The sequence below is a fragment of the Quercus suber genome, unplaced genomic scaffold (genome assembly GCF_002906115.3).
Source record: "Quercus suber isolate HL8 unplaced genomic scaffold, Cork oak 2.0 scaffold_76, whole genome shotgun sequence".
NCBI classification, from domain to species: Eukaryota; Viridiplantae; Streptophyta; class Magnoliopsida; order Fagales; family Fagaceae; genus Quercus; species Quercus suber.
The window spans coordinates 68,441-95,777 of NW_027069541.1; the positions used below are offsets into that span (position 1 = coordinate 68,441).

Sequence of the window (27,337 nt, forward strand, 5' to 3'; positions counted from 1 at the left end):
AAATGAATGGAGAGAGAATGAGACACAGAACTTTGAGAATTGAGACTGTTTGATATAAATAAGAGGATTAGTGGGTCCCTCTACCGAGAGGTACAAGTAAATGACTCATGGGGAAATTAATTATTATTAGGACTAAAAACCAATCAAATTGCTCACAATTAAAAAAGACCTGAAAAGTTCTACACCCCTGCACAATAATAGACTTGGTAACAATAAGTACAGTAATACTAATAAGTAGTATAAGTATGAACTATTTGTTAAAAGAAAATTTTTCTTTTTCTCTACAACTACTTTCTTTCTTGCCCGTAATGAAAAGAACAACCTGTTATCTTTGTTTGCATGGTTGGAAAGCTAGGAAAAGAAGTTGAAATGAAATGCAGAGGTACTGGTAGCAGATCATATATCTTAAATGTTCCTTTTTTCCATTGCATGTGTGATTTGTGTGGCAATCTGAATCCACAGGAAATCGGATTCGTGCTAAAAGTCATCAATCGGTCATTGAAAGCTGCATGCCTCTCTGTCTGAGAGCCTTAAAAGCTAGCCTTGTTGGACTGAACCAAAATGTTTTTTACCATTCCATTTTTCCCTCTCTTTCGGTGTGTTAAAATGTGGGTCAGTTTCTGATATAGTCAAATCTCCATGTCTCATGCATGAATCAAAAAAAAAAAAAATCCGAAGTAATGGTGTGTTTGAACCTGAGAAATTCATCAATTAATGGAGTGGGTCATGAGGTATCTATAACGGGACCAAGTTGGATTTGATCATAAGGGCATATGTCTGATTAATTCATTGACTCATGAACTGAACTATTTGTACTGAACATAATGTTACGTACTTACGTTTGTGTCTTGATTGATTAACCAAAATAGTCTCGTATATAGATCTCACCCAATCAAATTGGAGATCAACTTTCCATGAGAATATTGTACACTGGTAAGTAAGTACTCTTTAGTGCTAAAAAAGACCAATAAGTGAAAAAGAAAACACTCAATTTTCGAGTAAATATTTCTCTGGAAGCATTAAATGTGGTTAGGATTATTTGTCCTAATTTCCCTATCCGTATCTACGTCTGATTGACACTAGAAATTGACACCATTTTGGTCTAATCCATGAAGTTTGTTGGTTGGACTAAGATATGTTGATGGAATCTAAAGCTCAATTATTTTAGATGTTACTTAAATGAAAGCTACTAGGTTCTCAACTCAATAAAACCCTTTTATTTAAACTTAAGTATTTAATTTTATACTTCACTAATCACATTAGGTGATATCATCACTTTATACGTGTGCATAGTAATTAACCACATCATCTTATTTAGCACTGAACATAATCTTCTTCTTAAGATCTGACATATTTGGCCATTTGTGTGTTATGAGAGACATTTAATATGCATTAAAACATTAGGGTCCTCACTACTGCATACGGAGAACAAAAAGAAATTGAAAAAGATTGAGAGTTTTAAGGGTTTCATTCATTTTTTTTGGGACAAAAATTTAAGTCAGCTCAACTGCCAAGATTCAGGGGTATAGCACAAAAAGAAAAGACAAATCTCTCTTAAAAGTCTGAAACTTTAAAAAACTTTCGCTTTGATGGTTTATACTAATTCTGGCAGATTGAGATTTTGGGCTATTGCACTATGTAATACAATTTTCAAGTATTAGAATTAAAAATAAAACCATTATGCACTTTTGATGCTGTAGTCACTTCATAAGTATAAGTGCTTACGGGATGTGGAGATCAAGAGTCAGAATTTAAGTTTTTAGAAATGAGTTTCACACATATATACACTTAGATTAGACTATAGTAGAATTTATATATTGTAAAAAAAAAGAGATTAAAAACAAAGTTTATAACCTTTTTATTTTTATCTTTTTCACCATTTTTTTTTAACCTTGCTCTCTCACATTAAAGATTAGGATTGCAAGGTGCAATAGTCCCCGATCCAAATCCAATTCTGGCCTCTATTGATAAGAATGCGAGAGACTACTCATTACTCCCTCAATGATGATCAAATTAATATGGTTTTTTATTTTTTTGCTCAGTGAAAGGGATAAAATTAAATAAAGGGATGTACAAAATCTATCTGGTTGCTTTTATGAGGATCTTTCGACGTATTATTCAGAAGTTTTGATTTCTTTGACCGTGCCTCAGAAGCATTAATGCTCTTCTACTCTTTTTTTTTTTTTTTTTTTTTAGAGAATATTCAAATAATTATGTAAAGAGGAATTAAAATTTAAAACATGCTCCCTAGTCTTAGCCAGTAGCCACAATATATTTTGCACAAAGAACTGTAAATCGTTGTACACCTGCCATTAAACTTTAATTAACCCCACGTAACTATAGCTAAAAAAGAATATCTTACTCTTTTATATAAATAATATGGAAATAGATTTTTTTTTTTTTTTGGTACGATATAGTGAAGTAGAGCTGGCTCTAGATCTAGGCATCAAGGCGGGCTCAATATAGTTTGAGGTTTTGAATTAAAATTTTAAATAAATTTTTTTATGATTAAATATTACTTAAATTATATTTAGTTAATACGGTAGAGTTGAGTTCATATTCATTAAGTTTAAACCTTTCGAGTCAAATAATAACACTATATGTTATATTAAGTACTCAATGTTCTTATTTTCTTTCTCAAAAAAAAAAATTACTCAATGTTCACTCTCTCAACAAGATTTTTGTAGAAATAAAGCAATCCCTTATTTTGTACTTTTAAGTCTAGGAGAGTCCATTAGTCTAAAGTAGGTGACTTTACGTCTTACTCTTACCCTGCCATATTGTCATTGCCATGGTGAAAGAAAACTAAGTCGGTGACTCTGAGCATTCTCATCAGTTCTCTCATAAAAAATGTCATTTTAACACATCAAAAACCTACTTTATCATTTTAACACACCATTTTACAACATGTCATTTATCAGGTGTTCTATACTTCAATTCTATATATTAAAATAATATTTACTATACATTAAAATAATATATTAATTTCTCTCCATCATCCTCTTCATCGGCAACAGCAACAACAGCACAACCATCACTGCCGCAACAACGGCCACCAGCCACTGCCGCAACAACACCAACAGCCACCACCGGCACAAATCCACATCCACCAACGCCACCTCAAAAAAAAAAAAAAACACACACACACACAACAACAACAGAGATCGGCACAAACCCACGTCCACCGAACCAAACAAACCCACATCCCAAACCCACCACCGACACAAACCCACATCCACCAACCCACATCCATATCCACTGGCACAAACCCGAGATCGGCGTGGCGATGGCGAGAACGATGGTGTACCATTGATCGTGAGGCTTGATCGGTGATCAGCGGCTTGATCGATGTTGATTTGAGGGTGAGGGAGGGTGATCTAAAGAAGAAAGAGAGAGAGAACATCGGCTGGAGAGAGAGAGAGAGAAAATAATGAGAAGAGAGCTTGATCGGTGATTGGCGATCGGCGGCTTGATCGGTGAGGCTTGATCGCTATTGATTTGAGGGTGAGGGAGAGTGATCTGAAGAAGAAAGAGGGAGAGAACATCGGCTGGAGAGAGAGAGAAAATAATGAGAAGAGAGAGAAAACGTTGAATTAAATATTGAGAGGAGAGAGAAAATATTGAATAAAAAATTTATATTCAGAAATGGCATTTTGGTCCGTACCGTCTCAAATATGAGATAGTACTATAGCATGTTGCATAATTATAGAACATTTGGAATACCTGATAAAGCTTAAACAGTAACTTTTGGTGTGCCAAATGCCAAATATTTAGCATTTGGCACACCTGATGAGAGTGCTCTAACATGCCATATTGGTATTGTCATGGTGAAAAAACACTTTGAACAACTCTGATAACTGAGTTGACTCTACTTATCATGCCATATTGGTATTGCCATGGTAAATAAAAAATTTATACACTTCTGATATGACAAATTGTAAGTGGTAAAAAAAAATTTCAAAGTTTATGTACGAATAACAATTAGTTACTGTCTATCATATAGGATAGTAATGGAAAATTAGTGTTATCCTAAAATTACTATGTAATAGTTGCAAGGTGTGAATGATGTTCTCTGGATTCAAATTATGGGAGCTTCAGTTTGCAGACTAAAAAAATAGTCTCACAAAGGAATCCATTACCAAATAAGGCATTGACTCTGCCTCTACGTCTTGCCATGGGTGCACCCGACACAAGTGCCTCGGTTGTAAGTCTTGTGACCTATAAATAATCAATAATGTTATCTCTTTGGATTCAAAATATGGGAGCTGCAATTGTAGACCAAATATGACAAACAGTCTTACGATGGAGAATTGCACTATAGTGTCGGTCAGTACAGAGAGAGAGCCTGAAGGGGAGGTGGGGGTGGGCCTGTGGAAGAGATGGCAATGGGGGCCACCTTCATTTGCCGACGAATATTGAAGCTCAAAGGACACTTACGTACTTCAATCTTTGTTAAATAATGATGGACCTTTTTGCTTTTGCCTCCTTTCTACTATAAACTCAACTTTCAAGTTAAAATTGGTTTGTGTAAATATATATATATATATATATATATTTGTATTTACCATGGGAGAAAAGAATGATCGATGGGAAATGAAGCTAATTATTTATTAGGCAATAGTTTAATGGTTGCTTCATTAACTTTTGGCGAGAAAGATGCATTCAAGTCAAAGAGAATCGACATGAAGCTGACAAACGTTGCTTCAATGTTCGTAAGAACATGGGTGCTGAACATAGCTATCTCTCAAATGCATCGTTCTTCTCACAACATGTAAATTTTTTTACTGTAGGAGATTCAAGTATTATAAAAAGAGATGATTTGTATGTCATACGAACAAAGATACATGATTATCAAAAAAAATATATATGAACAATTGAACAAAGATACATTCTCATGCGCATAAAATATCACAAGAGATGAAGCGTTAAACTTGAACTCCAAAGAGGTTGCGTGTTTTACGGAGAAACCAAGACTAAGGGTTTTTTGTGTTTTCCTCGTGTGTAAAAAAATAAATACAAAAACAAACAAAACGAACAACTATGGCACCGTCACAAATTGAAATTAGGCGGCCCTCACTCTTCTTATTCTTTTTTTCTTCCTCTTTATGGTGATGGGCAAGGTACTAATATAGGACAAAATATAGGGTATATTCTTATTACTTGTTAGTTTTTTTATATTATATTTTACATATAATTTTAGATTTTTAGGACTTAAATTTTATTTCCCTTAATTTTAGTTACTTTGAGACCTTCTTTATCAAATTAGAGTCTCATTAGTCATTACATATTGTACAATATATTTGTTCACGAATATTTTCATTTGGAAAATAGGTTTCTTAACCTTTTTTCAAAAAAAAAAACCCCTCTAAATAGTGATGCAATCTGTAAAAGAAAAATAAGATTCTACTATCAAAAAAATTTAGTATGTTTGTTTTCTTTTATGATGGATTTCAAAACTTTTCTGCGTATTCAAGGAACCCTTAATAGTTTACATCTAAATAGTATGGTACATGGCATCTACACTTTCTATCCTATGTCAAGTATATACATGAGAATATAGGTCAATTACAAATGATAACCTATTATTTTGTTTTCATGTCCTTATTTTTTGAACACATACAACTTCATACATAAAATATGGTATGCTCTCTGTTTCACCTAACATTTAAAATATACCTAGAATTGACTATTAGTATTGGTAAGTGATTCGAAGTTTATACTTTATAGGGTTAATTGAAATTCCCTTGACCCCAACAAATTATTAGACCAATCTTAATTTCTTCCTAAACTATAAAATCCAATAATTACTTGATTTTATAATTTATGACGAAATTGAGATTGACCCAAAAATTTAGGAGCAGTGCAATTAACCTAGGACCTAGGTTTATGTTTTTGACTTTTTGTCACTCAAAGGAAAAGAAGAAAAGAACTTCTATTTTGTGATGCACTGATGGCTTGTGAAGAAAACAAAAAGCTCATCTATATTGAATCCAACCTTTGTGGTGGACATGGACTTTACCTTTGCCTCTAATATCTTTTTTGGTTCGTTCTTTTTTTTCAAAAAAAGAAAAAAAAAATTATATTGCTGTTAAATTCTCAACTGTCCTTGAAATCAAAATAATAGATAAGACGGTAACAGGCTAACAAGTAACAACAACTATTTCATCAAAATGCGACGTACACATGTACAACGATTAGTGCCTTTCACCGTTTCGATGATTCTTAAAAAAATAATAATGATAAGAAAAAGAAAGAAAGAAACATTGCCTCAATGAGCAATTGATGTGTTGAACATTACCATTCATTGAATTTTCAAATGTAATCTCTTTTGCGGTTACTTCATATTCTCGAATGCAATTGTGCACTAAAAAATTAATAAAGTAATAAAAGTAAAAATAGAGTTTTTTTCCTTCTCCTATATATATACAATATTAAGGATAAATAATTAATGAGCACAAAAACGTGATTGGAAAATGTACAAAAAGTAAATAGCAAAAGAAAAAAGTTGCCAGAATATGGGTAGTAAAAAGAATTTAAATAAATAAATCAAATCAATGAATTTTCGATATTTTCGGGTGTGATAAATGAGAGCTAAATCCAGCAATAATTGTTCTTTGAATTTGAGACGGAAATGGATACATCAGACAGTGTGGCAAGCACAGAGAAACGTTGATTATAATACTCTATTGATGATAATGTTTATCAGAGAATACACTTAATTTGCTTGATGCGTCATAATATATAGCATACCCTAGCTATGAAACATTGCTACTTGCTAAAGTTAACAAAAAGTAATAAAGAAATCCCAATTGAAAGAGACATAACCTGCTCCCAAATAGATACCCCACCGACACTTTATATGACACTATATATTTGGAATTTTGTATTGGTGGTTGGGTCTTGTTTTTTGGGCATGCATGGGTGCCATGCCATACTTTGAAGCAGCTAGTGAACTCATAGTTAAGCTAGTCTGCAATTCATGTATATTGTAGGTCCATTTTCATGATCTCTATGTTGTATGAGAAAGAGGAATCGTCTTTTAGCTAGTCTCCTATCTATGCTTAGAGATACAAGGTGAGCTACAAGATAATGTATATGATATACCTCTAGAAGACCAATAATCAGAGCATGTAACCTGTTGTGTATATGTAGAGCAGTCAGCCACAGGAAAATACAATAATTCGATTGTATTTTATCTTATGACACTTTTAGGTGGTCAGAATTGAGCATAGGGCTTTGGAAGTCCAATGTTTTATGTGTGAAAACAAATATAGGACTATCTTACAACTAGCAAACACTAACTGGCGAAAAAAAGTTTTGAATTCATATGAAATTTAAAAACTATCAATCACAATTTGTCAGATAAAATAATTATGAAAAATTGTATGATAAAGTGTGTGATGTGAGTCCTGTTTTCTTTTTCTTTCGGTGGTCATTAAAGTCCTATCCTTTTTTTGACCAAATTAAAGTCCTATCCTTTTTTTTTTTTTTTTGGTAAGCTAAGTCCTACCCTATGACACTATATGTTTTGAGATGCAATTATGCAAACATTTGTTTGCTTCCATTTGTTTTTGTTTTTTTGGGCCTAGATTGTCAAGGTTCATACTCAAACCAAGAATTGGGCCCCAAGCCATGCCTGTAAATGGAAGCCCATTTTCGTTATTGACATCCAATTATGCCGCAAGACCCCCAAAATGAAAATGTTCAATTTTTATCAAATGAAAAGACTCCTTTGAAAAGCCATCCCCAAAAAACAAAATAACTGATGGCTGAAAGGGGGAGAGAGATTAAGAGGCTGTTTGAATTGGCGATTTTCATAATTCAATTCTCAGTTTCTATAACTCAATTCTAAAAAATGATAGGACTCATAGCAGAATACTCGTTTGCCTGCACAATTTCTTTGTTTTCATAACTCTGTTTCCAATACTCAATTCTCTACCTTTTGAGTTATGAGTTGTGAAAACTGAAAATAACTTTTGGCTGTTTTCAGTTTTTTGTTTTAAATGGCAAACTTGTAAATAACATCACACAGCCGGTCCCACAGTCAGATTTTTACTCTCTCTTTATCTTCTTTTCTCTTTTTTTTTTTCTTTTCTTTTTGTCTTTCACGGGTCTGGGACTGTCTGCTCCTCTTCTTCTTCTTCTTCTTTTTCTTTTTTTCTTTTCTTTTCTTTTCACTTTCTGGGTCTGGTTCTTTTTTGTTTTTTTTCCTTCTTTTCTTTTCTATTCTCATTTTCTTCTTTTCTTCTTTTCTTCTTTTCTTCTCTTTTCATTTTCTGGGTTTGGTCCTTTTTTTCTTCTTCTTTCACTGGTTTCCGTTGTCTGGGTTTTTTTTTTTTTTTTTTTTTTTTTTTTTTTTTGTTCTTTCACTGGGTTCTTTTTTGGCTAGGTTTCTTTTGTTTTCACTGGGTTCTTTCAGTTTTCACTAGGTTCTTTTTTTGGTGGGGTTTCTTTTGTTCTTCACAGGGTTTTTGGGTTCAGTTCTTCTTCTTTTTTTCTTTCTTTCTTCTTCTTCTTCTTTCACTGGTTCGATCTGTTCTTTTTTTTTTTTTTCACTGGTTGGTCTATTCTGGGTTTCTTTTGTTTTTTTTTTTTTTTTCACTGGCTTCAGTGAGTATAGGTACTGAAAAAAAAAATAATAATAAAGCTGCACTAGGTGATAGGCCATGGGGCCCATAAATAGTGTGAAAAATATTGAGTGATGGAAAGTGAATGATGGTGCCAAACAACCTTTGTATTTTAGAGTGATGAATGATGAGTTATGAGTAATGAGTGATGAGTGATGGAAATTGAGTGATGAAAAATGGTGAGCCAAACAGCCCCTAACTTATTAGACTTATGGGCCATCATCCTTCGGCGCCTTCTAGTATTCTAACTTTTTTCCCCAAAAGTATTATGGTATTACTATTATTTGTACAAATTCCTTTTGGAGTTCATATTGCACATTTCCTTTATCATTCACCTCTTATTTCAATATTTAACATGAAATTATTATTTTTGTAAAAGACATGACACTTAATTACCTTTTATAAATAAATAAAAGTGAAAGTTTTTTACTAATATTTCTTTGATACTATCTTACTTTTTATGTTCTACTTTATATTAGTGCATAACTTGTGTACATGCACGGGCACAATTAAAATTGGACTCTAATTAAAATTTGATTGGATTTGAACTGGCACAAAATTAAAAATTAAATAAAACACGTGCACAATTAGAATCCAATTGAAATTTAATTTAGATTCTAAATTGATTTTCTTTGAGTTTTGACTTAATATATATATATATATATATATATTCCGTCAATTACAACTTGTCATGTATTTTTTTTTCTTATAAAATAACCAAACCTTTAAAAAAAATGAGGCAAATGATTTTTATTCAATTAAGATAAAATTTACTATTCTGTTTTTTAGAAGAAAAAAATTAATTAAGAGGATCTTCTCCGTACATCAAGCCATGTGTGCGAATCATAGAGGTCATATATTGAGTCACAAAAAAAAAAAAAATAGTCATAAATATTTTTATGAATAATTATGGAATTTCAACCATATTAGTTAGGGTCATAATAAATCAAGATACTATATATAGAATAATAAAAATAATTCTGGCAACAACAAAAGAAATGTATAGAAATACAGTAACATTTTTCAGACCAAATGAGAATTAGCCAATTAGGAATCATATACTCTAATGCACTTTGAGCCACGTGTGCAAATCAAGGAGGTGATCTATATTTGATCGTCCGAGCGTGTTTAGATGCAAGATATTCCCACTAAAAGCAAAGAATCTAAACACTTTCCCGACCTTGATTTTCACTCCTGTTTTACCAAAAACCACAGTTCTCGAATCAGCAAAAAAGATCCGTCTTTCTTCTTCTTACAAAGTTCAACTTCTCCTTCACACCCCACAACACAGTTCAGACTTCATAGCTTAACACCAAAGGTATGCCTTTCTTTCCAATCCTCTTACTTTGCCCTTATAACAGTCTCTGAAACTTTTTTTTTTTTTTATTGTGTTTATTTCAGTTATATTTTGGATATTTTGATGTGGGCTTTATGTCATCAATGGAAATTTGTGATTTTTAACCTTTAATTGTATTGCTAATGCTATGAAAGTTAATGGGTTTCTTTGGTTTTTGCTTGTAATAGGGTCTGTTATCAGTGGGTATCTTTGTTTTTGCGTGTGTGGGGCAGTATTACCTCACTGGATTGATATTTTGATAGTTAGGCACACATATGTGTGCTTTGTAGAATCGTAAAAAGTGAATACGATTAAAATAATAGCTAGTAAGAATGCACTGATAAAAAAATTTTTGGTGTATTTCATTGAGAAAGTTGAAGTGGAATGTGGCAAGGACAGAAAGCTATGGTATTTTGCTTTCTGTAGAGGTCTTGTACCATTTAAGAAGTTGTTTCTTGGGCATGGGGAATTGTATTTGATAGTTATGGTAAAGTTTGTGTTTTAATTTTGGTAAAAGCATGGAAGCTCAGATTAATGAATAAATAAAAAATTAGGGCTAGCTAATAGTTAGTTCTGACTTTTATTTTCTGCTTGCTGCCATGCCCAGAAAGAGCTGTCTGCAATTCCCAGCAACAGTGAAGTGCATGCTTTGAAAGCAAAGGGAAAAGGTAGAGCTTATTACTTATTAAAAAAAATAAGGTAAAAGGTAGAGCTGTGTTTTTTCTTATCTATTTTGAAGCATATTTTGTGGGACTTCTCTGTGATCCAAGCTGCTATATTTATTATTGAATCTTTTGTCATTGCTGTGTTGCTTTGGATGAGGAATGAGGTTTCACAATGAAATTAATGGTAAGAGCTGATGAAAACAGTGAGTGATATTGCAACATTTGTGGATAGCGTGGTTAGGCCAGGGAAAAGACTAAAGAGATGTACTTATCAATAAAAATGAATGAATCAAGTACTAACAGGTTGAAGTGAATGAATCACTTATCATAACACTGAAGATATGGCCCTAGATAGTACAGGACTAGATTACACTAGAAAAAAGGGGAGTGGAGGTGGATGGGAAATTGTATTAAATTAAGTGATTGGATAAGGCTTGTACGAATAGAGGTGTCTAGGTAGTTGATGTCCATAATTTGGTTCAAGAGGAAGTCCCTTGGTGTATGCTTTTTGTGGATGATATAATTTTAGTGGATAAAACTAGAAGTAGGGTTAAAAGATCTATGCCAGCGTAATCTTTTTGATTGGTCTCAGTGCTGGGGTTTTACTAATTGTTCCTCTCTTTCAGAGTTTAGGTCTTCTCTTAGAATAGCCTCTTGATTTCTTTTTCTTTGTTGTCTATTTTTGTTTTCTTTTGTTCATCATCATCAACACCTTGTATTTTTCCTTTCTTTTTTCATCAATAATATTACTCTTATTACCTATAAAAATTAATTAATTAATTTAAAAAAAAAAAAAAAAAAAAAAAACTAGAAGTAGGGTTAATTCCAAGTTAAAAATTTTGTCTAGACGCTCTAGAATATAAAGGCTTTTGATTAAGTAGGACTAAAACAAAGTACACGGAATGTTAGTTAAGTTTAGTAAAAGTAAAAATAGAGACAAGGGGCGGTAAGACTGGATGGTCAAGAGATGCTAAAGAGTGAGAGATTTCGATATCTTGAATCAATAATTCATAAAGATAGAAAGATTGAAGAGGATGTAAATCATAGGATAAGAGCAAGCTGGATGAAATGGAGAAAGCACATTAGGAGTTTTGTGTGATCGTAGCATACCTATTAAGTTAAAGGGAAAATTTTGTAACAATGCTGTATGACCATCTATGCTCTATACTACTACATATTGGGCTGTCAAGAAGCAAAATACTCATAAAATGAGTGTAGCAGAAATAAAAATGTTAAGATGGATAAGTGGAAGTACATGGAAAGATAGGATTCAAAATGAGGAAATCAGCTTAAAGTACTTGTAGCCCCATTGATGAAAAGATGAGGGAGAGTCGCTTGAGAAGGTTTGGTCATGTTCAGAGGAGAGTGACTAATGAACCAATAAAAAAGTGTGAATTGATCTAAGTGGAGGGAACAAAAAAAGGTAGATGAATACCAAATATAACATTAGTAGAAGTAAGTTTGCACACACCTTATGGAGTGAAGTGTTTTTGATGTTTGGTTTGCAGTGGGTGATGCCAAGGACTATTGTTTCTCTTCTATTTGCATGGGAGAATTTCCAGGGTTACACTCTTCTTCAGTCTAGAATATGGTGCCAACCTATTTGATGTGGCTGATTTGGAGGGAACGTGATACTCGCATTTTTGAGGATGTTGAGAAATCTGCTGATTATTTGAAGTCTTTGCTAGTTGGGACTTTGTTTGGGTGGTCTCGTATTTGGGGTTTTACACAATGTATTTCCATTTTTTATTTCATGCATTCTGTTTCTTTTTCTGTTTGATTTGTTTGTATTTGTTTCTAGTACTCTATTCATCATCGTGAACATGTACTTTTTTTAATGAAAATATCTATTACCTATCCCCAAAAAAAAAAAAAAAGAGTAACGGAGAGCATGACTTCAGATAGAATAGAATGGAGGAAAATAATACATATGGCCGGCCATAGCTAATTTGTTGAGGATCCATAGACAATTTTTCTTGTAAAGGAACATATTTTATTAAATATGTGGTTTTTGTATGTTGAAAGGTTTTCCATGAAAAATGTCTCCCACAAAAATGAGATTGGTATAGGATGGATAGGACGGCCTTTAATACTGTGTTTAGGACTGCATTCTATCATTGTACATGGATAAGCTTCAAGAATATTTAATGGGAAGGAAGTTGTATTGAATTATGAAAATCTTGATGGATATTAAATTGCCAGAGACAAGAATAAGATTGGCAGAATTATGGAAAATTAATGGGAGGAAATATGACAGCAGAAATTGGAGAGGCTTCTGATTGTTTAGGTTAGGTTTCACTGATGGAAAAAGTATAGCAAAAATGTGGCTCTAGGATTTCTAATGATGTAACAAAAGATAGGTGTTGCCTTTTTATTAAAGGAAGGGAAGAAAAGTTTTAAAGGCTGTTCAGGGGACTGTGAATTGTACACCCAAAAAAAAACTAACGCCTATATTATTTGTTATGACTGCAACATCTAGAAGCTGTAAATTATTCTATTAAGGTTACAATAATGAAAAAGTTTGAGGCAGACTCATATCTCACTGTTTAGGTTATTTCTGGTCAATTTCCAATTCTAGTTTGAAGTTTATCTAACTGCATGAGATGTTTCTTTTCCCTGCCTTTTCAACATCCAGTACAATGGATTGCTTCCTTGTGAGCTGATGATAGGTTTCTCATGTGGAGACTTGCACTCCTCCTTTACTTTTTGTACAGAGCAGTGATTTTGAAGGCAATGTTTGTCGAGTCCAGAGACAATGGAAACTAATGGTAGCAGTTCTAATTCCAATGAAAGCCAACCTTCAGGAGGATCAAATAATTCTAGCACAGAGAAGCCTAATGAGAAAGAAATCTTTGTTAACCACGGTATGTCTATTGAAGGAAAGCTTGTATTTGTTATAGATCTGATATAATTTTGCCTTCAAGGACAGTATTATCACTTACCAGTCTACCATTTGAACAATTATTTTGGAATGTGGTCAAAGGGTCAAGCTAATGCTGAATCTGATATTTTCTACGTGCATGGGGTGGTAATAGTCATTGACCTTGTGGTCTAAATCATAGCTTATAATAAAAAAGTGTTCCAATGTTGGTATTTATATTGTATAAGGCCATTTACATGTTCTTTTGTTTCCATATTAAGGGTATTAAGACCTAAAAATCTTTTAAAAAGCATGGACTCGTACATTGACACAGACCCAGCATGGGACAACGACACAACAATTCTTGAAAAATTAGGACACAGCACAGTGGGCATACAACAAACAATCAATTAGTTAATATATACCTTTAGGTATATTTTATGTTTATTTTAACTTTTCAAAATAAATAACAACAATAAAAATCTTTTAAAACATATGGGTGGCAAATTGGAGGGCCTACTTCTTCTTCAGGTGTCTGGAATCTTGTTCCTTTATGTTTGTTGTGGACTATATGAAGGGAAAGAAATTGACATACTTTTGAAGATGTGGAGTATATATCAACTCAACTGCAAGCATCCTTCATTAGTTCTCTCTATGAGTGGTCTTTTGCTTTGGGTTCATAGAGTAATTCTGTTCAATCTTTCATAGAGTCTATTCATATGTAGATATTTTCTCCGATGGTAATTCTTTACACTATTTCATGTATTTTTTCATGAAGTAGTCTCATTTCAATAGAATTATTCTTACCTATCAAAATTTTTTTTTTTTAAGAAACATATCTAAAATCAAAAGAATTTTATTAAATAAAATTTTTTCCCTCCCAGTACAAAGAGGACACATGCAGAGTGTCCCTGACATGTCTGATATGAAGACGTCAGGGGTTTTGAAGTGTTCATGCTTATTAGAGTAAGACTAAATATATATATATATATATATATATAGAGAGAGAGAGAGAGAGAGAGAGAGAGAGAGAGAGAGAGGTTGAGTAATAATAATTATGCTTGTAACACTATTTAATATACTGTGAAACTGAGCAAAGTAATCTTGAGTTTTTTTTTGATAAGTAGCAAAGTAATCTTAAGAGTTTTTTTTTTTTTGATAAGTAGCAAAGTAATCTTGAGTATGGTTGAACTTGTTTGAATTTTACTAAACAACAATTGTTATATGGCAGTAAAAACAAATGAATTTGTAAAATGATTTCATCTGCATTTTTGGTTTTCAGTGTAAGGTCTGAATGTGTATGAGTGGGTGTGTAATGAACCCGAAGTTAAAAATGGTGAGTAATAATGTGATTTGAGAGTTTGATTGTACTTCTCCCTAAGTTCCTCCCCCCCCCCCCCCCCCCCCCCCAAAAAAAAAAAATTCCCCCTGCCTGGTGTACTTGGTTTGTATTTTTTTCAATAAAATTTCTTGTTACTTATCCCCCAAAAAAGAAAAAAAATGATGAGTAATATGAGATGGCAGTAGCATTCTAGATGAGAACTTTCTCCCAAGACATATAAGAAGTCATTTATCTTGATGACTCATAGAACTTCATTTTTGATGAAATTTTCTGGTGCGCTTCCTTGCTACTAGTGCATTCAGTGCAAGTGAAAATTCCTTTGTTTTGCCTCTCTAGAAAGTTTTCAAGTAAAATCCTTTTCTTGTGATTAACACGGATGGCCTCACTTTGCAGCTGAGATAGCTTGGCATGAGAAAAGAAGAGAATGGCTTGGGGACCAATCTCAAAGATCAAGAAGAACGCCTAGAGAACCAATAATGAGGTATATGCTTATGTTAAAGATTTTCAAGATACCACTTATCAAAAAAAAGAAAAAAGATTTTCAAGATTCCATTAGATTTTGATAGTTAAAGCGCTGATGGCAGATGCCAGTTTTGTCTTTCACTGCCACTTTTTTCATTCTTTGACCTGCTTGGAGTTATATGTGGATTTATTTTGGGTTCTTTCGGGATGGCTCAGTCAGGAAATTTGTAGCATGCTTGTAAATATGCACCTCTACTTGCAATAAACCATTATACTAATCATTAAATTTGTATGATTTTTATTATTATTTATGGGTGGATAGGGTAGGGGATTCATTGTTCTGTCAAGTTTTGGTGGGGAATTTACCAGTTCCATCAATTGTGCCTGGAACTTGACTGGCAAGTTCCAGCTGCAGCTTTGAGAGAAAGATGGATCTGAATACATCCAAGAATGTATAAGGTGGATTACGTCATTAAACTCTTTTTTATATTAGGATTTTCCTCCTATTATAACATTTGAGTAATAAACTTTTGGATTTCTGTACCAGTTGCTAATCCACCATGGAGTCGGGAGTAAAAAAAAAGTTAACAGTTAAATTCTTGATCCACATACTGTGAGGATATTGAAGTAAACAAAATTAGATAGGATAAATTGAGAGGAAAAAAGGGTGACACAATCTTTTTGATTTGTAAACAATGTCATTAAAAGTCCAAAGGGCAACCAATGTAGGTGGGAAGTATACAAGATATATACCAATTTACCAAAGTTTCTAGAAAAAAGAGGGGGTGGGGGCAGGTACAAAAACTATGTTGACGTTGAACTGAAGTGCTTGTGTGAGAGGCATTCACTTTGCTGATAGTGTACTCCATGCTTGTGAGTGTCATTAAAACCAATTGGCCACTTGTGAAACCTCTACAAACCCACCCTTATATTCTTTATTCTAACTCTGGAATGGGATTCATGAAAGCTTGATGTTATGTTACCTTGGGTACGGTTCCTTGGATACTGTTTCTTAGGTTTTTTAATTAAATTCAGCTATGTGGCTACATTAGCCAATGTACCATAAACAATGTTATGTTTTCCCAAGGACAATTAAATTGAACCATGTGGCTTTTAGCGGTCAATGTTGTCATATGGTTGAATTTAATTGGGGAACTTAAGGTACAACACTTGAGGAGCTGTACTTGACTTTTGCTCTCCTACTTGAATATATCCACTTATGTGAAAAAGGAATCAATGTACGACAATGAGAAGACTTCTTTAAGATATAATTTTTAGTGTAAGAAAGGAATTAATGCTCCCAAATTAGGACTTGCTCTTCTTTGGCTTTGCTAACATGTTTGATGTTTTATAAATGGGAATAATGTGAGAGATTTCTGACAATCCCAGTACCCTTTCCTGCCAGGTTGTGTGTATTTTTATTTGAATGTGTATTGATTTTTCCTTTTTGTTCCTCCTATTCATCATAATTTCATTAATATTTGAAATATGTTAAAAAGAATTTTTTTTTAATTGCTTGATGTGGTGAAAGTTTTTTGTAAAGGGTAGACAGAAGAACGGGCATCATTACCTCTGCGGGGGTGGTGTATAAAACATTTTTGAGGAGGTTTCAGTTATACAACTAACCATGAGATCTTTTGCAGCTGGACCACTACATACGAGGATCTGCTTTTATCTACTGAACCTTTTCAGCAGCCAATACCGTTAGCTGTAAGTTTCTGTAGAAGCTTTCTATTTTCCTCTTTGTTTTTTTTAGCTTCTCACCTGTGGGACAATATTGACATGAATATTATCATTTGATGGATTCTGCAGGAGATGGTTGATTTTTTAGTTGACATCTGGAATGAGGAAGGCCTTTATGACTAAGTTATTGGAACCTTCTAGTGTTCTTAAGAATTTTGCACAGTTTTATTTGTGCGGATTGATGATGAAGCAACCCATAGGCTATACAATTTTTTACCCCTCAAATTGATATAATGGTGGTACAGTTGGTTTGCCTGTTCTCAGTTTACACTTTACATAAGTCATGCACAGATAATTTGGTTTCAGATGCCAGTAACAATTAGAAAATTGTAGTCTTAGTGTGGTTCCTGTCAACAGCTAAACATTTGTGTAGTTAACTAATCAGTTCTGAAGTAAGATTGCTTCTAATTTTGGTAAATACATCTCTTGCTTTCATTGAAATTCTTTCTTTCTGCAATGGCAACTGGAGGTGCTCAGATTATTCTTTTTTTATGTGTATTATATTCTTCCATAAGTTCATTAGAATCATACGGAGTTCTGTATGAAAGGCCATTGTTTCCACCAAGCTATAAATAAAATATAGTTGCAACATTCATCTGTAGAATTATCAGGTGGGTTTGCTTTAGTCTTGATGTTATTAATATTTTTAAGCCATTAAGCTGAATAAAAGTATCTGGTTGGTTTGCATTAATCTAGAAGTTAATATTTTTAAGCCAGTAGAAATTCAGCTCAATGACACACTCCCAACCCTGTGTGTTTGTGTGGGGCTGCTCTAGATATCTTTCTATGGAACTTTGCAGAATACAGGGGCTGCCTTTGTCTACAATTCCATCTTCTCTGGTCTGGTGCTATGTAGACTTGGTAAAACAGCTTTTTGACTCTCTCTAAAGAAATGGAATTAGCTGGATTTAAAATGTGATGAAATTACATTTGTTGCAGTTTTCTTTGATTGTGGCCATAGTTGACGATGGTAAGAAGTGACTTCAATCCTTGTTGAATGTCTATGGCCTACAAACTGTGTTGGAAGACTATGATTGTGTGGTTGCATGGGATAAAGCATAAAATTTAATTCAAGATATGCCATTAGAGGCCAACTCTGTAACATAAAGGGATCTGTTGGGTGCTTGCAATCTCCATGGAAATAAAAAATGTTCAAAGGGGGTGAGATTTTTGGCTTCATGAAATGGAGTCTGCTCATGCAGCTTATTATGGACTGTTATCATATATGATTGCTAATATAAATCTACGGGAAGAAGCTAGAAGAGCTAGGGATGAAAGTACTGGAAGACAAGGGCATTTAAGCGGGTTGAGCTTTATAGAGTTGAATGAAACTGTTACCCCAATTTTTGGCAAGCAATAAACCTAATCGACAAACTGAATTTGGATTAGTTAATGCTCAAAGACATGACCATGCTACTGAAATTTGATGGGTGTTTTGATACAGATGAAGAGAATGAGTGCGTTGTCCATTGGGGCACAGTGAAAATTTGGTTTTGGCACCACCTCTGAGGTGAGTGGTCCAGTGACAAAGGCCATTCTCATATAATTTGATTGAGTTCAGGAAGTTTGAATTTTTGAGGGCATGATAATTGTTCTCAGGATATCCACTAACTGATGCTACTAGGACTCCAGAAGAGTTGGGCTTACGTTATGGCTAGTCAAAAAAAAAAAAAAGTTATGGCTAAACCTGCATGAGGAAGCTAGTAAACTTTGCTTTAGATGATCCCAATACACAATTTCGCCATTCATAATTGGTCTTGCTCTTGTATGCGACTTCTGGTGATTAATAACAGGTTGAAACTGTTTCTGGAGTACATTGATTGATAATTGTCTCATTCATTGATTCTGTAAGGGGCAATATGGCAATAGTAATTAGAGTTTGACTATTGTCTGGTCTTTTTATGTTCTAAGCAATGCAATTGAAAACTTGAAATTGGTTAGGGCTCATGTAATTGAATGGAATTTCAATGAAGGGTATTTTGATGGAAGTTCCTACAAAAGAAGGTAAGTTTGGTCGTAACTAGGGGCAGCCCAGCATAATTTGGGGTCTAAGGCGAAAAATTTATGTGAGGCATTTAATACGTAAATATTAATTAAACAAAATTATTTAATACTAATCAAATTAAGGTTAATTTGATACATTAAATACATAAATAATACCAAATAGACTGATGTTAATTTCATATAGAGAATTGAATATCATAGTTGAACTATAAATATTAATAAAAAGAAATAAAAATATATTGCGGTTGAAAAAGATACTTTATTTTGAATATAAAACGATGCATAATTAAATAAAGTTGTGATCTAATTTTTAATTTTAGATTTTGATTTTAAGAGAGAGAGAGAGAGAGAGAGAGAGAGAGATTATTTGGTATGTGGTTTTGTAGGATATTAGTTTACAAAAATCAGTCTCAAACTATTAGGGGAGATTAATCTATAATTGATGATTTAACACATTTGAAACATCTTTTTGAAATATTTTAGGGTTTCAATTGAATTAAAGTTCTACTAGTCTCGTACTTTGAGAGTTTTAATAGAAACGAAAAAGAAAAATACGCTAATTAAAAGCACTATAAAATGTTCATAATATAATGTGACATTGTCTCTCATTAATGAACTTCATCAATTTAACTAATAAATGTTTATATCATTTTTTTGTGATTAATAACATGGCAATTTGAAATCCAATAGTAAAATTTGTAGTATTCTTAACATCACTAAAAAAAATGTACAATCTTTAGAAAATATATATAATCTATATATATATATATATATATATAAAACCGAAGCATTTGAAGCTCTCACAATTTTCCACATCATCACTATTTTCTTTTTCTTTTTATTTTAGATTCTTTTTATTTTAGGTTTTATATCTTATATAGAATCCACCAGAAAAAAAAATAGACAAAAGTTTGAATTTTTATTAATATCAATAATATTGAAAAACGTATACAAACTTGGAGGCCTATTTAAGGGCTCCATAAAACTTGATGGCCAAGAAAATATATTCTAAAATAGGCCCTAATTAATACCTAACCATAATATGAACCAAATTTAATCTAAAAAACATTAACATAACCTAAAAACAAGGAAATAAATCACCTAGACCTAAAATAACGTTTTTTGCATAAAAATACCAAAATTAAATTGTAAATTCTATCCTACATCAACTAATCACAAAAATCATCATCTATATTTATTATTATTATTATTATTATTATTATTATTATTATAACTAAAGCCTTTAAAGCTCCCACAATTTTCTACTTCACCATTATTTTCTTTTTCTTTTTATTTTAGATTCTTTTTATTCTAGGTTTTATATCTTCTTATATTTATTAGTGTTACAATAGTTTAGTTTAAGTAAAACTCTATTAGATATATTTTGTTGGCCTCTCCAAAACTTACCACATCATTATTATTATCTATATATAATATAAAATTGAAGATTAAAAATTAATTATAATTTTTTAAGAATTAAGATACCTCACGTTAGAATTAAAAAAAAAAAATGATCCACTTTAGGTTTCAAAAAAAAAAAAAAAAATTCACGTAACACATTAGATTTTTTTTTTTTTTTTAAAGGACTCACCAAAAAAAAAACTTTAGGATTAAGAAAAGAAGAGAGAGACTCCTGGTAGGACTCTCTCTTCTCTCCTTAAAACCCTAGCAATTACCATCTCAAAACCCTAAACTCAACTTCACTTTAAGATTAAAAAAATAAGAAGGAGAAAGACTCGCGTAAAAAAAAAAAAAAAAAAAAAACACGTAGGTTTTGTCTTTTTTATTTGCTTTCATATGTGCCTGAAATTTTCATTCTATCTTATTGTTTTATTATGTTTAGAATTGATTTTCTTCTAAGTATTTGGGTTAATCTCTATATTTTGATAGTGTTTTTATGGGTTTGGTTTTTGGGTTGAAATTCTAATAATTATTTTATATTGTATATGGCAGATGAAGCATCTATATTTTTTGAAGAAAAATCAAAGCTGCAACCTATGTCATCCAGCCCAATGTGTGGTAAATTTTTATATGTTTTTGCTTTATTGAGAATTTTTATTTGGGTTCATGTGATTTTTTTTTCTTAATTAAAGCTTTGATTTTTGGTTGATTAATTATTTGTTTGGATTAATTTCAATTAATTATTTGTTTGGATTCAATGTAAAAGATAATGGAATTATGTGTTATAAATTTGATAATGTTCCATGTTTTGAATTATTTATATTGTTATTATTACGACTAAATAAGATTTGTTTTTATCTTTGTAGTTTATATTAGTTTTGAGTGTATGTAACCATGCACCTGCAGTAAGACATTGACAATATAAGCATATATATATGTGGTATTAACATTTTATAAAAATCTTTCTTACAACCCAATAAAATTCTACGTTAGACAACACTTCTAAACTATAGAAAAGTATAGAAGTTAAATATTTATTCCCATTGTATTTTATTTAATTATGACAGATCTTTTTTTTTAAAACGCTAACTAGCAAAATGTCTATAATATGCATATTATTAAACTAATTTTCTATTTCTAAATTTCTTAGATTTTATTATATCAATCTTTTTTTCTTTTAAATTCTTGGTGGGCAAATTAGTCTCTCACTAATTCTTTTACCTTAACGTGATGTTGGTTAATTGTCCTTTTATTTAACTATCCCGTGCATCACACGGGTTAGCGACTAGTTTTATAAAAATTTGAGCCTTTAACTATGAAAAGTTTGGCCTTTTTTCTCAATAAAAATTTTGTTTTTTGGTGGGGCCTTAGGCCTAGGCCTAACTTGCTTAGCCTTGAGCCGGCCCTGGTCGTAATCTGTACACAAAGAATGCAACAACTGCGGCTAAGGCTATAATCAGCTCTTTGAAGCTCAAGTTAGTATTTTGTTGAAGAAAGGTTTAAGTAGGTGTAATTTGTCTAGGCGAGTTACATACCTCTTGAATGTTGTTGAAAGGAATATTTCTTGATTGGCACATGCTGATTCTAGCAATCTATCATTGCCTACATACATAGTTTTTGGCAAATGTGACCATACCCAACTAGTTTTGCTGGTCTTAAGAGTACTTTTAAGCATTGGTAGGGACTCCCACCAATGAGACAAGTCACATTGCATTAAATATTGAGTGTGTAGTTGAACTTAATTAATTTTACTATAATTGATCTGACTTCTTGGTTCGCATCTTAAGGATTATACCCATGTCAACCATAATGAACAGCATGCCGAAAAACCTTTGAACCAATAATTTGAACATATGTCTATCTTGTGTACAAGTCTCCCATGTGGCTGGCATATGTATAATGTGAGATTCTTGTTTTTTCCTTGCATCATGTATTTGTTGCTCTATTACAAATGAATTATAACTACTTACTAGATAATGAAAAGCAAGAAGACAAACTAAAAAATATCATCTAATATAGTGCCGGCTCAATGGTATAAGCCATTGATGCAGTCGCCTAAGGCCCCAGGTGAAAAAAAAGGTCCCTAAATTTTAACCAATGGTATTAATTAAGCCGAAATATTAACAAATAAATAAAATAATATTTTCTTATCTAATGAAAAACAAATAAAAAATAGAAAGAAATGTTATGTTCACAACATTTTTACAAAAAAAATCATAAATAGCAAATTGTTAAGGGCTGTTATTGATAGCAAAAAAATAATTTTAGCGATAGATTCAAATAGAAAACAAGAAGTAATTGAACACCTAAGATTTGTTATGAAAAATATTGTGAATATAGCACCTCTAAAAGAAAAAAAAAATCCACACAAAAATTCACACAAAAATTCACAACATTTTTAACAATATTCGAGTTAGCAAACTTTTACTAGTTTTCAAATAAATTTACCACTAACATGATTCTTTTACTTACTACCATCAATCTGCTACATCAATACATATAAAAAGTTTTGTCAAATTTTTGTGTTTATAAACTTAAAAAATAAAAAAAATAAAAAAAAAATAACGATAACAACAACAACAAATCTATGTGGTTTATGTTAATTAATGGTAATTTTTTATGTGAAATAAGATAATTAATTTTTGCCTTAAGCCCCCAAATGCATCAAGCCGCCCCTGTAAGTGTTTAGGTACCATGAAAGTAATAAATAAAACAAAACAAAAATATTAATATTGCATACCGTGTTGAAAGTTGAAACTTATATGAAGAGGACCAACAAAAGGTTGATGTTAAAATGTTCTAAAGTACTCGGATTTTGTTGACTAGAGCCCAAAAGAAAGAAGACAATGGATAGCTGCTGCCTGATGATGGGTTCAAAGTCAAGGTCAGATAGTATTTAGAATCTTAGACGGAAGAACTTGAGAATTTTCTCAGCTTCCGTATTGCTTTGTGCTTACTCTTTCATCTGAAGTTTCTTGATCACTACAATGATGGATCCAAAAGAGTGGAATTTTTCAATTTTCAATCCATCCCTGACTGACTTTGACATTTAAGAAATTACAAAGATATTGATGTCTTGCGTGACGCACGGGATAAAACAAATCCCCCTAATATATAATTATATATATATAAATTACTAATGTATGCTCTTAGAGCATACATTAGTAAAGTATTTTAAGAAAGTTTTTATAAGAAATTGAAAAAGCTGACAAACTTTTTATTAGTTTTTTCAATTTCCCATAAAACTTTTCTTAAAATGGATGGTTAATGTATGCTTTAAAGACATACATTAATTGGATTCTATATATATTACGCACAAAGTATAAAGTATTTCTTTCAATATATATATATATATATATATATATATTTATAAAAAATTTATAGCATATGTAAATATACATTCAGGGTGGGGCAAGATGGGGTGGGGCGAGTGAAATCCATTCATGCCCTATCATATCTTCAAGGCAAGGAAAATCTACACTAAACAAAGAGTGGTATGGCAAGTCAAACAGGACAAGACATATTTGTCCTCCTTATTTATATATCTCTATATCTTGTTTGGATATCTTAAAAATTAAGGAGAAGAGAATAATCATATAAATTGATAATTAGGGACGTGTGAAACACCGGAAAACAAAAACGAAATGTCGAAATTGCCCGAACAGTGTCCAAAATTTCAGTTCGGTTTCAGTTTTCCAAATAAGTTGGGCCTTTGGCCTTGCAAATATATTGGGCAACTTGGGTCTGGCATCTAGGCTTGGCCTTGTAGAAATTACTCAAGCCCACTGCCCATTAGATAATTTAGATTAACTAACTAAAATTAAACTAATTAACTTAAATTAAGTAAGTTAAACATAAACTAATTGAAACAAAAAAAATAGAAACCCTACCCTACCTAGCCCACATTTAGTCCCTCTCACACTCACATGCCTCCATCACTCCCTCTCACACACACCGGCCTAATTCAGTCCACATTTGCCGCCAGCCTCCATACGCCGGCCTCCACTACTACTCCACATGTCGGCCTCTTCTTCTCCCATGGTACGATTCTTCTCTTTTATTTCTCTGTCTCTGATATATATCATAAGAATACCATTTGGTCCGCTGTGGCTTCTTCTTCTACAATATTTCACTCAAATTTCTTGGTTTCACATTGCATATTCCAACACCTCAAATGGGTACACTTCACTTTTCCGAGTTTTCTTGCTTCCTTTTCAAACTAACCAAAACCGAAACAAAACTGAAACTAATTGATTCCCAATTATTTTGGCTAGTTTCGGTTGAGAATTTCAAAACCCAAATTTTCGGTTTCGATTGGCCAAACACAAAGAAAATTGGCCAAACTGAACCAATTAACCCCTATTGACAATTATGACCCTCTTTAACTAATTTTGAAAAAAGAATCATATAAATTAAAATCATAAGAACAAAAATAACAAATTTTTTTTTTTTAATATAAGTGGAATTAAAAATGAGTAGTATAAAATCCCCCAAATCCTTTCCTTTTCCCTTATAGAAAACATCTGAACAAGGTTCATTAAACCGTTCTCATCTCCTTCCATCTACTTTCCACTCCTCCCTCTCCATCTAAACTCATTATAAACAAAGACAATGTCTTAAGACATGTTCAGTTAATGAATAAGAATTTTAAATCTTGGGAGTTAAACTCTTGAGGACTTAGTTAATTTCGTGTGAATTAGAACTCCTGAAAGTTGACATTTATGGCAAGAGCCATGTAAATCAATTGGCACATCCTAGTATTTCCAACAAAGACATCTAAGGATTAGGTACCTCAAACTTCAACCATCAAATTATCAAAAAAAGAAAAAGAAAAAAAAAAAAGAAGACATTTATACTGTCTATAATCTATATATACTTAGATTTTGAATTTATACTATACATAGAGCTAAAAGAGAATTACTCTTTTGCTCAAAACTAACTATATAAAGTTATTTTTCTGCACAAAAAAAAAAAAATATATATATATATATATAAATTTATTCCCATAAAAAAACTATATAAAGTTAATTTTATAAAATAAATTGTTTTTTTTAATAAGTTGTTTATCGATATTAAGGGTATTTTTGTCATTTAATACAATTTTGTAATAGTTAACTTGTTAGTTAATTATTTGTGACTATGTGCGTTTGTGTTAGAATATTTTATAGAGCGAACTTAGGTACAGTACTTAGGTGCTATTTCTTAGGTTTATCTCTTAAGATTCCGTCATGTGACTTTTTTCTCATATATGGAAGTATATTTTTTAAATTAAGTAGTCGCATGACAGAATTTTAAGAAGTGAACTTAAGGAACAATACTTAAAATATGTCTTTTGTATAGCTCTATGTAAAGTATAATATAAATTCAAAGAGCAATGCTAGAGCCACAAATTATATTATAATATTTTTACAAACTATTAATGTGGCAAATACTTACTGATTCTCAATAACCACTCGCTACATCCAAAATTTGTAAAATAATTTAAATATCTAAATTTAAGCTTTTCATTTGTAATTCTCACCAATGCAGTGTACACGAGAATTGGTATTTCATATCTGCAAAATGAGCTTAAGAACATCTAAATTTAAGTTTTTCATTTGTAAAAGAATTTTGTCAAATAAATAAACAATCAAATATTTACGAATTCTCGAAAAATTAACAATTCCTATGATGAAATCTTTCACACCTTAAGTAATTTGCCAATTATAATATGAAGAGATTCCGGGTAACGGAAGGTTTGAATTGAGATTCAAACATTTGTTCCAAACTTGTTGATGCCCTCCTTTGACTTATTAAAGTAGAAAGACATACTTAAAAAAAAAAAAATATATATATATATATATATATTGAAAGAAATACTTTATACTTTGTGCGTAATATATATAGAATCCAATTAATGTATGTCTTTAAAGCATACATTAACCATCCATTTTAAGAAAAGTTTTATGGGAAATTGAAAAAACTAATAAAAAGTTTGTCAGCTTTTTCAATTTCTTATAAAAACTTTCTTAAAATACTTTACTAATGTATGCTCTAAGAGCATACATTAGTAATTTATATATATATAATTATATATTAGGGGGATTTGTTTTATCCCGTGCGTCACGCAAGACATCAATATCTTTGTAATTTCTTAAATGTCAAAGTCAGTCAGGGATGGATTGAAAATTGAAAAATTCCACTCTTTTGGATCCATCATTGTAGTGATCAAGAAACTTCAGATGAAAGAGTAAGCACAAAGCAATACGGAAGCTGAGAAAATTCTCAAGTTCTTCCGTCTAAGATTCTAAATACTATCTGACCTTGACTTTGAACCCATCATCAGGCAGCAGCTATCCATTGTCTTCTTTCTTTTGGGCTCTAGTCAACAAAATCCGAGTACTTTAGAACATTTTAACATCAACCTTTTGTTGGTCCTCTTCATATAAGTTTCAACTTTCAACACGGTATGCAATATTAATATTTTTGTTTTGTTTTATTTATTACTTTCATGGTACCTAAACACTTACAGGGGCGGCTTGATGCATTTGGGGGCTTAAGGCAAAAATTAATTATCTTATTTCACATAAAAAATTACCATTAATTAACATAAACCACATAGATTTGTTGTTGTTGTTATCGTTATTTTTTTTTTATTTTTTTTATTTTTTAAGTTTATAAACACAAAAATTTGACAAAACTTTTTATATGTATTGATGTAGCAGATTGATGGTAGTAAGTAAAAGAATCATGTTAGTGGTAAATTTATTTGAAAACTAGTAAAAGTTTGCTAACTCGAATATTGTTAAAAATGTTGTGAATTTTTGTGTGAATTTTTGTGTGGATTTTTTTTTTCTTTTAGAGGTGCTATATTCACAATATTTTTCATAACAAATCTTAGGTGTTCAATTACTTCTT

General features: G+C 31.8%; 1 protein-coding gene across 7 annotated transcripts; it reads left to right on the forward strand.

Moving 5' to 3' along the window:
* The first annotated feature begins 9,756 nt into the window (after positions 1-9,756).
* Positions 9,757-17,453, forward strand: LOC112007676 (uncharacterized). Of its 7 annotated transcripts, none has more exons than XM_024040046.2 (6): positions 9,757-9,945; positions 10,571-10,662; positions 13,348-13,492; positions 15,224-15,311; positions 16,936-17,002; positions 17,105-17,453. In XM_024040046.2, the coding sequence occupies exons 3-6, from the start codon at positions 13,384-13,386 to the stop codon at positions 17,156-17,158; spliced, it is 318 nt and encodes a 105-aa protein (XP_023895814.1). In that variant the 5' UTR covers positions 9,757-9,945; positions 10,571-10,662; positions 13,348-13,383; the 3' UTR covers positions 17,159-17,453. The 7 variants fall into 7 exon arrangements, with proteins under 7 accessions (XP_023895814.1, XP_023895816.1, XP_023895813.1 ...); XM_024040048.2 differs by having other exon boundaries at positions 10,571-10,631; XM_024040045.2 differs by having other exon boundaries at positions 9,758-9,945; positions 13,343-13,492.
* The last annotated feature ends 9,884 nt before the right edge of the window (positions 17,454-27,337 follow it).

What these genes read in the sequence shown, in the direction of transcription:
- LOC112007676 (XM_024040046.2), top strand. Translation starts at nt 13,384, where the DNA reads ATGGAAACTAATGGTAGCAGTTCTAATTCCAATGAAAGCCAACCTTCA. An exon ending in AGAAATCTTTGTTAACCACG is followed by an intron (nt 13,493 to 15,223) that starts GTATGTCTATTG and finishes CTCACTTTGCAG; the next exon opens with CTGAGATAGCTTGGCATGAG. An exon ending in AGCAGCCAATACCGTTAGCT is followed by an intron (nt 17,003 to 17,104) that starts GTAAGTTTCTGT and finishes TGGATTCTGCAG; the next exon opens with GAGATGGTTGATTTTTTAGT.